Raw genomic sequence first — 17944 nt, 5'->3', positions numbered from 1 at the left:
TTTGCTTATTATTTTAGAAAAAGTTGTTACGACGTATAATTAAAGCAACCGTAATAACTTTGTGAAACCTAATTGTAACTTTTAATTACCTACTTAACATCATAAAGCGTGTTTATAATCTATAATGTACTCAATCTTGGTCATACTTGGTTTACATATCAATGGGTCGATGATCGGTGCTCTCTCCTCTTCCGATTTGTTGTGGAATCGCTTATTTTCCATTTCCCTCGCCCACAATCTGGGTCGTTCGCAGTTTCCCTCGGAAATGAATGTCGATAAGGGGAAATGTTTTAATAGATTTTATTATCGCTTGAATACACTACTAGTTATTGTGTGGCTTGATTTTATTTATTATTCCAATATTGGTTTCGGTTTAATTACTAATGGAAAGTAAGTATGTAAATTATTCGTATATTATTTAAAAATCTATTCAAATATATAATTTCTTAAAAAAAATTTGCTATTATTGGTATTAAAAAATGCTTGAAATATACAAAAATGGTTATTTGAAGAAATAACTTTGAATAGCTTTAATATACTTTTAAATTATTAGGTCGTCTGGAGAACGACGCAAAGTCACTCGGTCGCTCCCCACGTCTCTTTCAATGACTTTACGTACATTGTTGTACTTGTATTTATCTCATGTATTTTATGGTTTACTTGATAGGATTATTTTACATATCACATTTTATATAAGCACGGTAAAAAGTTTGAAACTTTATTATCTATACCCTAGGTCTTTTACGGAGTACACAGGTATAATTCAATGTCTCTACGTAAAATACAGTTCGGAGTATTTAGAGATTAAAGTTGTAAAAAAAATTAACACTACTGATAGTTTATTTAATATATAAAAGTCGTTTATTATATCATATTTATTGATAAAGGGTGTAATGGGTTATTAAATTAAAAAATATGAAATAACTTAATTAAAAACGACTTGGGCCTTGGGGACTGTATTAAAAATCACGCGAGGGAAGGAAGCCAAAACAGCTATTGTTTTAATAATTGCGTTTTAGTTTCTCCTCGTTAATGTTTCCCGGCGAAGTGACCTCCCATTTTATTTCGACATAGAATAATTTTATGACTTGTTTATAAAGATATTAACATGGTTAGTAGCGTTATAACAATTAATTTATTATCGCTTACATTATCCCTTGTATAAAATTTGTATATAATAAAGTTTTATGATAGATACACCATGATTTATAATTTAGTGCCACCAGATGTCTATCGACTTTTGTAATTTGTTACATTTTATTAATTTATAACATATATTAATATATTTATTAATTATATGGTATTGAAATTAACAAAAAATACGTTTTTGTTACTCCATACTAGCCTTTCCGAGACTTTCTCCGCGTAACCGAGATATATTTACTGACTGGAATAAAAAGTAGCTTCTATTCTTCTCCATCCCATACGTGTATACCAAATTTCGTAGTGATTGGTTAAACCGTTAAGACACTTAAAGGAATAAATAAACAAATTTATTTTCATAATTATAACATTTGTAAGGATGTATTTAATTTACAATAGCATTGTAATTATATAACAGAATATCTATGGTTCTATTGCAGGATCAAATACAGAAGTAGCTGTTTTGAAAAAGAAAATGAAGAAAAGGCCTGGATTTCCACCGAACATGAGTGTATCTCAAATCGTAGTACAGAGGGAACGACCTTTTAACGAATTCAAGGTATATAATATTTCCATATTCATAATATTAAGAAAGCCGAAATGCTGCCAGCAGCACGCAGCACTATTGCGATTATATTTATATCGATACTTAATATTTGTGTTCTGTAATGGTAGCTGTTTAATAACTCAGGAAAACACGCGATTAATTGATTACGTCTTTTATGTACATACATACTGAATAGTATGTTATACAATGTATTTGGTTTTGTTTCACCATCCCTGGTATCACTTCACTTCATCCACTTGTATAAATTATAAAACAAAATAAAAATAGAGAAATTGTCTGTTGATTTTTAATAGACAACACTTTAATCTCCCAACTTAGATGGTACCTATTTAAGGCGTCTAATTATTATAAAGGATTCGCGGAAATATATTGAAATATTATTTTGTTGTATACGTTATAATCTCTAAATAATATTTTTATTTGTCTTTCAGTCTCAAGAGAACGATCACAATAGAACTATCTCTCCAGGAATAGGACAGCATCGTATTAATAGCGGACAACCCGTATCTACATTTACATCTATGCCACAAAACGTCTTAAATGCCATTTCCCACGACAACGACGTCAAACAGGAAACACAGGTACAAAGGAGTTCGCACTATCTTACTGTGAGTAGCGGTTGGATAACACAACAACAACAAGAGAACCTAGATGGACAAAATGGACAAAAGACAAACCAACCATCTTCGGGTACATCCAATACTTCTATTAATGTTGGTTTACCAGTATTAGGAACGAACGGACAAATTATTGGCGTAAATACAGGGTTCAATAAGCAAACCACTAACTTTAAGAATGTTGTGGGTGTTATACCTAACGCTCCTGTAGATCTGGATAATAAAGAAGAAAAAAAGGATATACCCATAATACCTGGTACAAATACGGTAAAATATCCTATTAAGGAGGAGGAATCTCAGATATTTTGTGGTTTGAATCAACCCTTGACCCCAGAAGTAATGCAAAAAATTAATGAACAACAACAAATTTTTATACAACAGAATCAAAAACAAATCGAAATGGCCATGAAAGGCTTTAGAACACAGTTGGCTGATAATGTTAATCAAAATAAGACTCAAAACCAATATGTACCACAGGCCCAATTAGTGATACAGAACGGCGCTGTTGTAAAAACAAATCCTGCTAAAACTCCGCCTTGGCAAGTAAAAAGAAATGATTCTAATTCAATGACCAGTCCAAATTTGAAAACCCACAAGATTGATAATATAGATTATGAAGAATCAAATATATATCAGAAGATTCTACTGGCTCTTATAATTCGTTCACAAATAACGAACACATCATGAATCAAACCATGTGTACTAGAGTGCCTCCATTACCCCAGCATTACAATATGTTGCCTCAACAGTGGCCTACTGTGGATGTCGGTAAGAAAAAGATGAAAAATAATGGCAAAGGTGCTAAAAAGAAACCTAGTCCCACTGAAAATAAAGTAATGACATTCGGAGCTAATGGTATGCGAATGATTCAAGATCCTAAATGTGATGATATCCCAAATAACAATGTCCCATCCTTCATGGATGATCCTAATGGATATTTAGCACAACAAACTGTCTTATTGAACAACACTATATCTAGGCAAGTAGGGATCAATTCTTCATTTGACAGTAATCAATATGAAAATTGTAATAATTGTTATGGTCCTCATAGTCAAAACCAGAATGAAAAGACATCTAAGTCAACGACAAAGTCTTGTGAAACTCTTTACAGAAACACTATGGTTCCAAATCCCTCACCTTCACCGAACCATACACCTGACAGTAGTGTATTGTCAGATAAAGCCATAGAAAATACTATGCCACAGTGTTACAAAAGTTGTAACATGTCGTTGAAAGGCAATTCTGATTTCTCGGATAATCATATGCGGTTAAAATATATGAAAAATAATGTTTTCAAAACAGATTTTGAGGGCCATCCACCCACTTCTAGTCCTAAACATTGCTTTGAGGATAATCCAGTAACATCTTCTACGTTTGTTGAACGAAGTCCTGTAATTAACGAAAATTGTGGTCCTATTCAAGCCGGGACAGTGAGTACTAGTAACGTTTCGCCAACAGAAACGTTACAGCCACCTGAACCATCACCTACGTTATCAAACAGTTCTCGCAGTACCGATACTCCTCACAGTAATGGGAGTGGTGGATCACAGTTACAGCAAAATTGTACATTCCCGATACCAAGTCCCGCATACTCTGGTTCATGTAGAGATAATTTTAATAGCAATCCTTCAACCCCAAATAGTAACCAAATGTACCATCACTATAATTCTCCAGGACCACCCAACAATCAATCAATTACAGGAACTCAAATGATGCATTTCATATCAAATCACAATGTGAATAAAAATCTAATGGAAGTGGATAACATATCAATGGTTGGCGTGAAACCCGGATTAAAATCATCACACGAAATATTTAGACCTGATAGAAGAAGAATAGAAAATTCTATGCCTGGTTACTGTCCGCCTCCTCATTTGGGCGGAGGACCAGCTCATTCTTTAATACAAGCGTGTTATGTGCAAACATTTGTAACTACAATGGCAAGTGGATTTTCAGTTACTCGAGACACTGTCACTTCCGTTTTAGCTGGTAAAGCAAATACAGCTACTACGTCAATTAACGCATCACAAGCGAATTTTATAAGGCCTCCGCCACCGCCTAGTGTAAACTTAGCTACAACATATGCTATTCCAAATAATCAACCTGATCCTTTCATAAATTCAGTAAATCTGCCAACGAGTTATCCATTACATATAGCTGGTACCACAGCACAGAATATGATATCGAAATCTCCTTTAGAAATGGTTCAAAATGTCATTGGAAGTTTGCCTTCAAAATCTGAAGTGAATAGTACACCAACAAATACAATTCCTCAGACGACTAGAAGACCATCGACTACACCTGGACAAATATTAATTTCATCAACTGGCCAAATAATTGTGTCAAATAATCAAATGCCTCCACCTCCTCCAAAAACTTCAACCACGATGTCACCAATACAAAATTCGAATAATATTGTAACCAATGTGACCACATCTATAACTCAAGTAGTGCCTGCAGTAGGTGGGGTCCAACCGATTGTAAATCAGCCTACGGTTGTTGTAAATACTTTACCGACCCCATTTGTTTTCCAACCGCCAATGGTAGCGGTAGATGGGCAAGTTGTTCAACAAAATCCGGTATTACCGCAAATAGTAACTGGGGGCATTGTTTCTGGCCAATCTCCCAATGAAAATTCAAGACCAATTGATTTGAAAAATGGCCAAAATTATGTCCAGGGAGTTGCTATGCTTTCTCCTGAAAGTTTGAAAAAGAGAAGTAAGAAAAAGAAAAATCAAACTGCAAATATCACAAATGTTTTACAGATTACAGCACCACAGCAAAATCCTAATAATTTAATGGTACATCATACATCACCACAGCATAATTCTAGTCCGCAGTTTTCTCCACGCAGTTTCCAATTATCACCTAACAATAATATATCACCAACACCGGTATTGCAGGCATTAACAATAGTTCCTGGTAAATCAGGTACGCCAGCGCATATTGTCATGAATGGACAAGGGAGCTCAAACAACTTTGGCTCTCAACAGATAATTGCAAACACATCACCATCACAACAAATAAATTTATTACAACCTGTGAATTTAATAAACAATGCTAGTAGTGTTATGCAAAACTTCCCCGCTTTTCAACAATTTATTGTGCCAAATCTCGGTGGAATGGTTATGACTGCCGATGGAGCAATCATTCAGGATAATTCAACAGGAATGCCAATGCAGTTACAGTTGCAAACGGTTAATGGTCAGAACGTTTTGACTCCTGTTCAAAATCCTAGTGTTTTCACAGCAGGAGCCAACGGCGGTATGGTAATTCGAGCTCAAAATCAACAAGGAAAGATAATCCAATCGCAACATAGCCCTGGTGCTCAATTTTTGTCTCCTAATAATCAAGTTATGATGAGTAGTCCCAATTTTAACGGACAACTGAGCCCCTTACTTGCTAATTTGAGTCCCACTAATGTTGCATTCAATAACTCACAAGTTAGATCAGGTAATGTCCAGACACAGGAGTTCATTCAAACAAATCAGATGGGACAAACATTGATGGTTCCTTTATCTCCGAAACAAGTTTCGATGGCGTCGGCTTCGAATAATAGAAGCAACTCAACTTTTGTACAACAAAATACGACAATAGTGCAGCAACAGACAACGCTCGTCTCAACCTCTCATAATACTCAGATGTCGTCGATAACGACTAATTTGCAAGGCGGCAATTCGTCGCGGTTAAGCATAGACCCCAATGTTCTACTCGCTCACAAGCAAATTCCTGGTCAGAAAGTGAGAAACTTCATAGAGATGCCGCAAGAGAATGGACAACCTGAAGAGCCGAAAGATGATAAACATCAATCCGTTTTCAACCACATGCCTTCTGAGAATGAGGTTAAGGTGGAAAATTCGGAAGGTTATCCCAAGTTTATGAACGAGTTTGGTCCGGGAGGGGGGCAAGGACAGGTGCAGGGCGGGTTCGGTTCGTACGTGCGACACTCGGTGTCAACACAGACGCTTGTGAACCAACAGCGCGGCAAGTCACCACCGCAGGGCTCGCAGGCAGCGCAGGCGGGCGGCAACGGCTGCAGCCCGCCCGACACCACGACGCTAAGTCCGCTGGGCGCGCCCGAGCCGGCTGCTAGTCCTCGCTTGCACGCCCATGCACGCTGCCTCTCTACGCAGGCCAACTATGCCGACACCACTACCAAGTCGCCTGAACCAGTTGATGCCAACTCGTCCGTGAGTATTTTTATTACTGATATTAGAAATATGTGAGTTTCTGTTTGTTTGTTGTCTTTAATGCTGTAACGGTTTAAATCAATCGTTTTGGTTTTTGGCCTTCATGTCAGAGGACGAGCTATTTTCGATCCTTGATATTCAACACGTAGCAATTACGTAGACGCAAGTTGGGCCATATAATCCGTTAATATAGCAGTAAACAGTATATAATCCTGAGCTAGACAAGTAAATATTTCTGTAATTAAAATAAAATTCAGTGAATTTGGAGTAAAAACAACATTTTGAAATTTGGATATTCGCCTGAATATTTTAAGCGAAGTAAATGTAGTGTCCAATCCAAATACACCTAGTATTTGGATTGTTGTTTTCCAATATATATGTTATGTGTATGTTATAATAAACTATAATGGTATTGTATTGTAAAATCTTTTTTGTACATAATTTACATTACATTGGTTTTACTAGAACAATATTTAAGGTACTTTTTATCTAAACAGTGTTTAACAAAACTCTATAATAACTCTATTTGTAATATTAAACACCTTTTGTTTCTAATAGCATAGACTATCTTTTGTTTATACATAAACAGATGTTAGAAAAGTTTTTGTATAAATTATCTAAATATTTATCGAACGAATATGGAGCCTGAATCTATAGTAAGTTATATATTTTTAATATATTATTTATTTTTATATAATATTTTATTGATTTACTTTTTAATAAAAATATATATCGCTTTCCAGGCTATGGTACAATGCGTGTCGAGCAGTGAGCAGGACATGGCTGAGTCACGAGAACAGTCTTGGTCTACGCCTCGTAATGACTTCAATTCTGATAATGAAACCCAAAGTGAGTGTTATTTAGTATGTGTATGTACCAGAGGGAAACTTTGTACAAAAGTCAATTGCTTGGGTACCTCTGTCTCATTCGTGTTTCAACCGTGAAGGAGTTGTGTTTGCATGGCTGTGTTTTGGTTTGAAGGGTGGGATATGGCGTGAATTTACTGGGTACAGAGGAATAACACCTGAGTCCTCAGGAATGGCAACGCATGGGGGTATCATGGGCGAAACAGTATACTCTGTTATGTCCATGGTACTGCTCATGTCTATAGGCGACGGTTACCACTTTCCATCAGGTGGGCCGTCAGCTTGTTTGCCATTCTATGTTGTACACTAGTGGAAAAAATTAAGGGATCAGAAAAAAATGCCAAATTTTTTTAAAGGTTTTTCAAGAAGCTGTATTTTTAAAAACGGTCGTATTGAAATTAAAATAAAGGATTTTAAAGCTCAAAGTTTCTAGTTTTGAGATCTTATGATGAAAAAATGAAAAAAGTTTCCACTCATCAGCTGATAGATTTTACATTATTAGGTCATCAGCAGACCGTATTATATATACAATACCCCTCAAAAGTATTTAGCCATTTGTGTTTTGTTTAAGTTACAAAGAATACATTTTAAAGAGATCATTTATTAGGTTTCATTGTTTGTATAACACTGAAAAATACTTGCTTACCTGCTTTGCTTACTGCAAAATACTCTACAATGCAATCGTAAACAGCTTATTGTTATTTGTCGACTCCTGGTCATAAAATCATAATAGTGTTATTGTCGAAATTTATTTGAAGTTAATCTTTGAAATCGCAAGTTTGTTTTGATTTAGCTATTGAAAAATAAACACATATAAAATATAGAATAACTACTACAAATATTTTACATTAGTTATGTGATGTCGATTGACCAGAAAACACGCTCTCCATGTCTAAGTACTTAAGTTTCTCAATTTTTTTGTTTTTCACTTCTGAGTTTCATATTTTGAAGAAAATCGGTAAAACTAAGGAATATTCCCAAGAGATCAAGCGCATAATAATCGGTCTTCATAAATCCGATAAAAGTAGTTATGAGATTTCAAGATTACAGTAGATACCAAGAAAAACTGTAGACTACATCGTTAAGAAGTTTGCGGCTGAGGGAACAATTTGCAACAAACATCGTTCAGCCATACCGAGAGCCACAACTTCGAGTGAAGATTTGAGTATAGTTATTAACGAAATAGACGATAAACTGCACCGGAAATAGCAGAACAGTTCAATGCGGATCGTAATAAATCAGTCAGTATATCAAGTTAAAAGAAGACTTTGACGCATGACTCAAGTAATGAATAGCGGTCTCAAAACCACAACTTAAATCTATTAAAAAAAAGAAGAGACTTAACTGGGCGAGAGAACACAAGAATTGTATAACAGCAGATTGGGAAAAGGTCCTCTGGACGGAAAATCAAATTTTGAAATTTTGGGAACCAAACGAAAAGTTTTCGTAAGACGGACGTCAAACGAAAGAGTGAATGACGTTTGTACTTCTTTAGTTTCAGTTGAACATTGCGGAGGGTCTGTGATGGTTTAAGGCTGTTGGTGGCTGGCTGTTGAAGATCTTAGGGAAATACAAAGGGTCTTAAAAAAAAGAAGGTTACAAAAAGATATTAGAGGATAGTGCAGTATCTTGTGAAATTCATTTAATTGGTCCGAGATTTGTATTTCAATAGGAAATTTTAATAATAATAACTGTAAACTATGGGTATATAGGTATATCAGGTGAAAATAAAAAAGATTTATTATTATTATTAATAGGAAAATAATCCGAAACACACGTCAAGATTATACAAAGATTTGTTTAAAGGAAAAGAACAACAGTCTCCTGACTTAAACCCCATAGAACTATTGTTGATCAGTCAGGAATCAGAATCAGTTGGAAAGACAGGTGTAAAAACGTTGTCCCACATCTCAGGAAGACTTGTGGAATAAACTGTTAGAAGAATGACAAAAGATTACCAAGACAACACTGGAAAAATTAGAGCTAGGTTACCGAACCTTTGTGAGGCTTTTTTTTACAACACAGGGGGCAAACGAGCATGCGGCTCACCTGATGGTAAGTGACTACCGCCGCCCATGATCACCCACAACACCAGCGGCATTGCAGGTGTGCTGCCGGCCTTTTAAAAAGGAATATACTCTTTTCTTGAAGGTTATGTTGTCGTATCGGTTCGGAAATACTGCTGCTGGAAGCCAAAGAATGGTTGTGCGTGGAAGAAAGTGCCTTGAAAAACGCATGGTGGAAAACCGCCACTCGTCCAGATGATTGGGATGAAACTTTAGTTTATGGCGGGTTGTACGGTGGTGAAAATCAGCAGCAGGGTATCAATCCGAATATTTTCTCAGAACACTCCCCATGATAAATTCGGTAGAAGATGCACAGAGATGCAACATCTCTGCGCAGTTTCAATGGGTCAAGTCGGACAATAAGGCGTTGACTGTCAATAATTCGAGCCGTCCGACTTTGAATGCGGTCGAAACGGAAGGAGTTGGTACTGTGGCGCTCCTGCCCATAGGTGAGAACAGTATTCCATATGCGGTCTGACTTGAGCATTATATAATTTCAGGCGGTGTTCCGGTATGAAATACCGTCTCACCCAATAGGGTGAGACGGTATTTCATTCCAAAAAGTTAGGAGTGCTCAATAGAGCACTCCTAACTTTTTGGAAGCTATCTTAGCCTTCTCCTCCAGATGACCGCAAAACTGGACGTCGCAAGATATATCAACGCCCAGAATTCCTAAACTCGACTTTTTATCAAGCTGTCATTAAAAATAAAAGTTGACACATAGATGTGTCCAAAATTTAAAAATTAAATTCTTGTTATATCTGAAAATGGCTAATAAACATGTTAAAATAATTATGAAGTAGTTTCATTCAGTAAAACTTTTACAAAATGTATTTTACTAGGTGGCCTAATACTTTTAAGCGATAGTGTATTATTCCTAGTATTAACTTTGATATTATCTTTAGTCTGGGTTTTGTAATAAGATAATGAAATATAAATGTAATAATGGTAAAAAAAAAATATCAACATCGTTTACCTATCCTTATTTCGATTATGTTTTGATTATTCGTATGCTTTGACCTTATTATATTGATGAAAAAATAGTTAATATTTTATTTATTTCTCATTTCAGGTATGATGCCTAATGTCCCACTGATGCGACAGAACCGTACCCATAGTTCTGTTGAGTCCACCGAATTACATTACAACATGAATGTAAATCCATCGTCAGTAAATAATCAACACAATGTAATTCCTGTTGGGTCTAGTTACTATGACCGGACGCAAAGCTATAAGAGAAAGAACGACTTTGGTGATGGGTCCAGTTATAGAACAGACAAAATAATGAGGTCTAATTATGGTATGGTTCACGGAATTTCGAAAGATTCCGACTACGACGCAATGTCCATCTCTTCGCCTGAGAAAGGGCAAGCGAGACATTTCCCCCCTTCAGGGACGAGTACGGACGCATCAGCTATTCAAAAAGTATTTGACAGACATAGCTTAGGTTCCAGTGATGGTAAGTGCTGCTTTTCATGGGTGTATTGATCTTGCTACGCTTTGGATTCTTTGCTATCTAATTTAGATTTTTCAATGCAATCTTGGGACCTATTTGTTCAGTTAGCTCTGTCGTGTTATAAAATCACTGATTTTTAAATTATCTATCGACCAAATTGAAGATACCATGTTATTGTATGTAAATATATAGTATAAATATACTAATTTAGTAAATAATTTAATGTTAAATGTTTCGTATTTTATGTACTGGCACCATCATAATAACAGGTACACACTACTACGAACCGTACTCTCTTTTCTTGAACGACAAATACGACGGTCCCTTCTAAACTTTATCACTTTTCTATTGAAACTTACTGCCACAGTATACTAATATATCCAGAACCATCTCACGCTTTAGCCACAGCTAACAAAATTCAAAATTATTACAATGTTGTGTCTTGTATTGGTTTTGGATTGACAGTCACGCCAGCGATTATACTAAATTGAACTTATATGTTTATAGTATTAAACGAATACGTAACAATGTGTATTGTGGTATGTCATTTCAGCTTCTACATAATGCGATACTATTGGTCATTGGTTTTCTTTTGGTTGGGTTAATACAAGATACAGCTGTTAATAAAGGGTGTACTGGAAACTAATCAGAATAAAAAAAAAGTGACGTGCAGCGTTCAAACGTTCTCACCCGGCTTTCTGTCGCTTTCCATTGCACCACACTCGAAGTAACAAAATTGGCTCACAAATTGGGATTCCATTACTAACGCATCATTGTAAAGCCATCATCATTTCATCTGATCATCATTGTAAGTAAAGCACAATTTTTTCATATTAATACTTTATTTCTTTTACGGTTGAGGGAATGAATTTAATCTAATAAACATACATAAGTTCTAAGATTCGCAAGAAAAAATGTAATATATCTGTTACAATAGAATAATAGTAAATTTCAAATGCAAATTATTTTTTTGATTGAATTTTATCTATTATGGTTCGGTAACGTACGTAACGTAATGGTAACGTGGAGAATGTAAGTGGGCGACGCTAACCGCATCGACCGTCGGTAGATGGCAAGAGCGAGGAGGAGGCAGCTAGCAGCGGGGAGGGGGCCGGCGGGGACGGCGATGAGGGTGGGGGCGGGGCGCGCAAGTTCTCGGCCGGCGACGTGGTGTGGGGGCCGGCGCGGGGGTTCGCCTCGTGGCCCGGCGTGGTGCAGGCGCGCGGCGCCGACGGTCGCTGGCGCGTGCGCTGGTTCGGGGAGCCTGCCGCTACCGCGCTGCCCGCCGCCCGCCTGCTCACGCTCAGCGAGGGGCTCGAGGCGCACCACGCCGCGCGCTCCAACCTACGCAAGTGAGTACCGCCCACTCGCACTCACACACGGCCGCCGCCTGCTCACGCTCGAGGGGCGACCACGCCGCGCGCTCCAACCTACGCAAGTGAGTACCGCCACTCGCACTCACACACGGCCGCCGCCTGCTCACCGAGGGGCTCGCGCGCCGCGCGCTCCAACCTACGCAAGTGAGTACCGCCACTCGCACTCACACACGGCCGCCGCCTGCTCACGCTTAGCGAGGGGCTCGAGGCGCACCACGCCGCGCGCTCCAACCTACGCAAGTGAGTACCGCCACTCGCACTCACACACGGCCGCCGCCTGCTCACGCTTAGCGAGGGGCTCGAGGCGCACCACGCCGCGCGCTCCAACCTACGCAAGTGAGTACCGCCACTCGCACTCACACACGGCCGCCGCCTGCTCACGCTTAGCGAGGGGCTCGAGGCGCACCACGCCGCGCGCTCCAACCTACGCAAGTGAGTACCGCCACTCGCACTCACACACGGCCGCCGCCTGCTCACGCTTAGCGAGGGGCTCGAGGCGCACCACGCCGCGCGCTCCAACCTACGCAAGTGAGTACCGCCCACTCGCACTCACACACGGCCGCCGCCTGCTCACGCTCAGCGAGGGGCTCGAGGCGCACCACGCCGCGCGCTCCAACCTACGCAAGTGAGTACCGCCCACTCGCACTCACACACGGTCATCCGCCTGAACACGCTCAGCGAAGATTCAAGGCGTACTCCGACCTACACGAGTGAGTAGCACACTCTCGCATACTATGCTGGTCGCAGGCCGGCATTTCACACCTGCATTCCATTTGAATCATCCGCGTTAGTAAATTATACATACCTATAAAAGCCAAAGACGTGTGCCTCACTACTTAAAGTACTCCAACGTGTAAGTAAAATGAACATATACATATATATTGTACTCAATCATACATTATTAAATTATATTTATATTATTATTTGTTTAACTGTATTTATTGTAATTTTGTTGTGAGATTAACCCAACCCAAAGATAGAAACAAGTGTGCCGTCAGGTCCTTTCTTTGCGATTCGTCATTTAATGGTTTCTTACGCTAGGTAGTATTCCAGATATGTTCAATTTAATTATGTCATGTTCATTATATCGAGATTTTAGGTTTCATCTTCTATATGTATTGCTACAGGAGTAGAAAATTGAACGCGCTTCTGGAGAACGCTATTCAGGAGGCGATGGCTGAACTCGACAAAAAGAGTGCTCGTGGTCAAGGAACTGCGGAGGGAGAAGCAGCGGAGGGCGGGGCAGACGGGACTGAAGGGGGAGAAGAGCAGGAGGAGAAAACAACTGCGAGTACTGGGACGGGGGCTGGACGAACCCGCTCAGGCCGTGGTCGTACCCGTCGACATAGGAAAAGGGCGTCAAATTCGAGCAAACCCGCCGAAGGTACGAGATTGCGTAGTTCCCGATGACCGTGCCGAACACGAGCAGCGGTTCAACTCACAGTACAACTAGATTCTTTTTGTATTTTGTCGGATAATATAGATAGCAGCCATGTACCTCTCGAGGAATCGACATCTTTAGGCTAGCACCACATTAAAGTAGGAGTTCCGTCACGTATCTCCCGTGCTGTTCTGTATGTCAAGTGTTGTGCGTTTTATAAGAAAACATGCTATGCGGAAGTTGTCGATTAGACTCCGATAAATTAATCTGTGGATTTAGTTTCTTTTTTTTTTATTAAATTTATATTTCGAAGCTTAATTTATGTATGCAGGCTTGAGTGTCATAAGCTTAACTGAAATCGATTATGTGATTGGGCGCATAATTTTAAGAGATTACGCATGACCTTGACAAACCAGATTGTTTGTGTGCCAAATCATGCGGCTCGCATCCGTTACAGTACAATTAAATATATTCAGCGGAGATACAGGATATTCGATGCGGTAGATTCGCGTCGAACCATCCGTTAAATGTGATTTTAGTCTTAAAGGACATCTCAGTGCAATTTAGTCAACACTTATATCTAACATGAAATTTTAAATTAGAAAACATATTTGTTAACGCGAATGTGTATTCTGAAATGGGTGCTACCACAAAACGCCACAAAAAGGATCACACGACACTAACTAACATAATGAACTTTATCAAATGCAATATACTTGCATATTCCTGTGAAATGCATCACAATTAGCGTTTACAATATGTAGATTTTACTGATATGTAGGTATCATAGTTTATAAAAACACTAGTTAGTGAAATATTGAGATTGACTGTTTGGAAATTGGATTCTATTTCTTACTTATTATATGTTTCAAAAAAGTACTAAGTAGTGATTAATCATTCCTTATTTTATAAATGGAGACGTCTATTAATTTTATGTGTCGTCTCCGTAAAATGGTTTTTATCAACATCGGATCAAAATTCCCTTTGGGCATTATGGGTTCCTAATATAATTTGTGGATACGCTTCCGTGTATGTATTATACTAAAAATACATACTGTAAATTTGACAGCGTTGTCGAAATTTTATAAAATGTAGATAATGTTTAGGTAACAGTAGGTAGGTAACAGTCGTGATTTTAAATCATTATTGTTGCAAATTATTTAATAAGGATAATGAGTAAATATTAGTAGATTGCTGTCAATATAATTATTGTGAATTAATAAAATTCCATACTTGTCATCGATGTATTGTACAATTTATAATAAAATGTAAATTGATAAGAAATTATGCTATATGTCGTGTAAATTTATGTGTTTTGTTAGAGAGTAATAAGTATAACATGATTTCTAGTCAAAATATTGAGCATATTAAAATGTAGATAATATAGGAAAGGTAATTGACAATAACACTGGCCTGGCGTTCGTTGACATCGCGTATTACCTGTCGACATTGTTTTAGTTACATAATAAATAAGTACACAACTTTTTTCAATAATTATAATATGGTACTTGTTTGTGTTAACAATTTTATACTTTTGTTATTGTATTAAAATGCTAGACTTAATAGACGAAAAATGTGGTACCTTTACTCTATTTTAAACGAATGCCACTTGATACGAATCTGAATGATCTAACTAGATGTTACGACTAAAGTAGATACGGTGTTGTATTAATTAATAGTTTTATACATTTTGTATGACATTCGTAACATTTTCTGGAACAAAACAAAATGGGCCTACACATTAATTACAGTTACATACGGCATTTCTCGACCAATAAGAATCAAAAATAATTTGAACAAATTCTTAATTTATTAGAGAAAAATACTCGGTCGATATAATTTCAAAATTTGTTTTTTAACACCTACTTATTTAATACGAAAGCTACATATAAAGTTAGTGGTAAAAATATTATGTTCATATCAGTTTTATTTGCACTAATTAAATTCTATTAAAATTTAAAAAGTATAAAAATAGTAATATAATAAGAATTAAGTACATTATAGTCTTACAGTTTTGAAATACATGCTCATGTGCGGTGAAATATAGGCGTAACTTTATATATACATATGTGTATTCCGTAAGCGAAAGATATAATACATTATAGGTATTTAAAATCTACTATAATTTCTGATTATGAAATACACATTATATATAAGGTGTTTACATTAAATGGATGTTTGAAGGAACTGGTAACAAAATAACTGTTGTAATTATAATTAACGATAACAAAGGGAAATTCTTCTAACATTTTTTTACGCCAAATTTAATTTGCAAGAATGTTAGAAAATGAGTAAAAATTACATCACAATAATATCACAATTATTATTAAAAAATAAAAATATCACCCTAATCTTTAATACTTATATTGGTCACGTTCATCAATTGCTGTGGTTATATGATAACTTAAGTGAAATATGGTTCGAATCCGTTATGAGGTAGCGATGCGACATCTGCAGGACAATCGACGTTAAGTGTATATCAAAATTAGATTAATACGATAGGTGAGTTCAGCGTGATGCAATGACTTGTGAAGACAATTTTAGGCCACATTATCATGTAGATCAAGTTAATTCCTAGTAGAGTAATACCAAAAGAGTTTACAAATGTTTCAGTATAATCGTAATTGTCTTGAAAACATTTTCCACATCGCAGTTGTCTCGACCAATCTATAAACGGCCTAAATTACCGGAACACAGAACACTACACTTATTTTTAATATATCGCAAAGTAACTTACTGAATGTACCTACCATATAGGTAGTTACCTATATGGTAGGTACATTTTTCGATTTACTTAATATTTGATAAAAACAAATTGTCATCAATTGTCGAAATAATCTTTAAAACTTATTACATCAACGTGGCAGCTTAGTTTTGCATGAAAGGATGGCCAAGTTTCTATTTAAATAGCCCTGCAGTGACGTCGTGATCTGTATCTGTATCCTGAATCACTATCCTATACGATGTAAGTTTAAATAAAAAAAATAACTAAGAAAAAAAATGCGTAAAATATGATAATCATTGTCCATTGTCTTCAATTCAACTGCAACAGTTTAGTTAATTTATTTATTTAAACCTACACTCAGGGTCAACTAGATAATTTTATTAAATTTCATGCAGTCGATAAAATAGACGCGGTTAGATATTGATAGCTGGGATAGTGCTAAATGTATGATAACGATGATTCTCATTGTTCTAATGTGAAAGTGAAAATAAGGTACTAAGTGTCGTTTATCAGATAAGTAATTAATTTGTGGTACAAGGGAGATTATTTTAGAACATTTCAGAATGCTTTTTAATAATATTCAAATTACATATTTAAGTGATAATGGTAAAAGATTTTCTAAAAAGTTCTAGATAGAATGTTAACTTATAGGTTACATACCATGAGTACATTTGATAGATAATTTGTTATCGACATTCATTGTTAGATATTATCAATGTGCGAAACTACTTTATGTGATCTTTGGATATGTCCGGTAAATATTATATCAAGGAATTATCATAGCTTACTGTTTTTATATTATCGTATTTTAACCTTAGAGATTCCACATAAAATTCCTAAATGATAAATGTGACTCCAGATATCGACATAGTATTTAATGTTAAATGGATATTGTTTATTATATTGATAGTCAGATAGCACTTCCCGTGAGATGGTATTATGTACATAATCTTATTGTAGTTATGTATAGTATTTTATTTCAATGAAATTAATGTTTTATAGACTAATATACAATATAAGATTATTTATTTGTTTTGCTGTGTACATATTTTTTTCAATAAAATGTACCTGTTTTATTTAAATATCTCTTATTTCATTTAGTACCTACATATTCTACATTATAATTTCATAAAATTATTACAAAATAATACACCACATAAGACAATAATGTTAAATAACAATAAAAAATAGAATAGCAACCAGCTGCCTGAGGAAATTATTTTTTATTTTATTACGTACCTACATAGATTAAGAATTAGGTAGGTAATTAAAATAAGGAGCTCTTAAAATGAGTTTTAATTGTTGTGTTAAGTTGTTACTGTTCAGTCGATCTTTACGTGGATTCCTCTTGGAAACCATTGTTAATTCTTGATATACTCGTCATTATGGGTGAGAAGATTTACTGCATCATATGTTGTAAGTTCTGTTCTAAATGGACAGCATCAAGTTCTTTATCCAGGATGTTAAAAAATTAAATATTCTATAATAGCTAATAAAAACATGATATTAATAAAAAAATAATAGTTATCTTTTTCTTTCTTTGGTAATCAAGTAAA

General features: G+C 36.4%; 1 protein-coding gene across 1 annotated transcript in view; it reads left to right on the top strand.

Moving 5' to 3' along the window:
- The window catches only part of LOC113515546 (uncharacterized), a 62202-nt gene extending 44732 nt beyond the window's left edge, over positions 1-17470 (top strand). The window contains 7 exon segments of the mRNA XM_052893281.1: positions 1584-1702; positions 2143-2953; positions 2956-6518; positions 7262-7367; positions 10523-10909; positions 11976-12258; positions 13410-17470. Coding sequence (XP_052749241.1) covers positions 1584-1702; positions 2143-2953; positions 2956-6518; positions 7262-7367; positions 10523-10909; positions 11976-12258; positions 13410-13692 — 5552 coding nt within the window. The 3' untranslated portion in view covers positions 13693-17470.
- Positions 17471-17944: the final 474 nt, after the last annotated feature.

Source organism: Galleria mellonella, unplaced genomic scaffold, assembly GCF_026898425.1.
Source record: "Galleria mellonella isolate WM207_F2 unplaced genomic scaffold, CSIRO_AGI_GalMel_v1 utg173, whole genome shotgun sequence".
Taxonomy (NCBI): domain Eukaryota; kingdom Metazoa; phylum Arthropoda; class Insecta; order Lepidoptera; family Pyralidae; genus Galleria; species Galleria mellonella.
The sequence above is the reverse complement of the archived record's forward strand: the minus strand, read 5'-3'. Positions and strand labels throughout refer to the sequence as shown.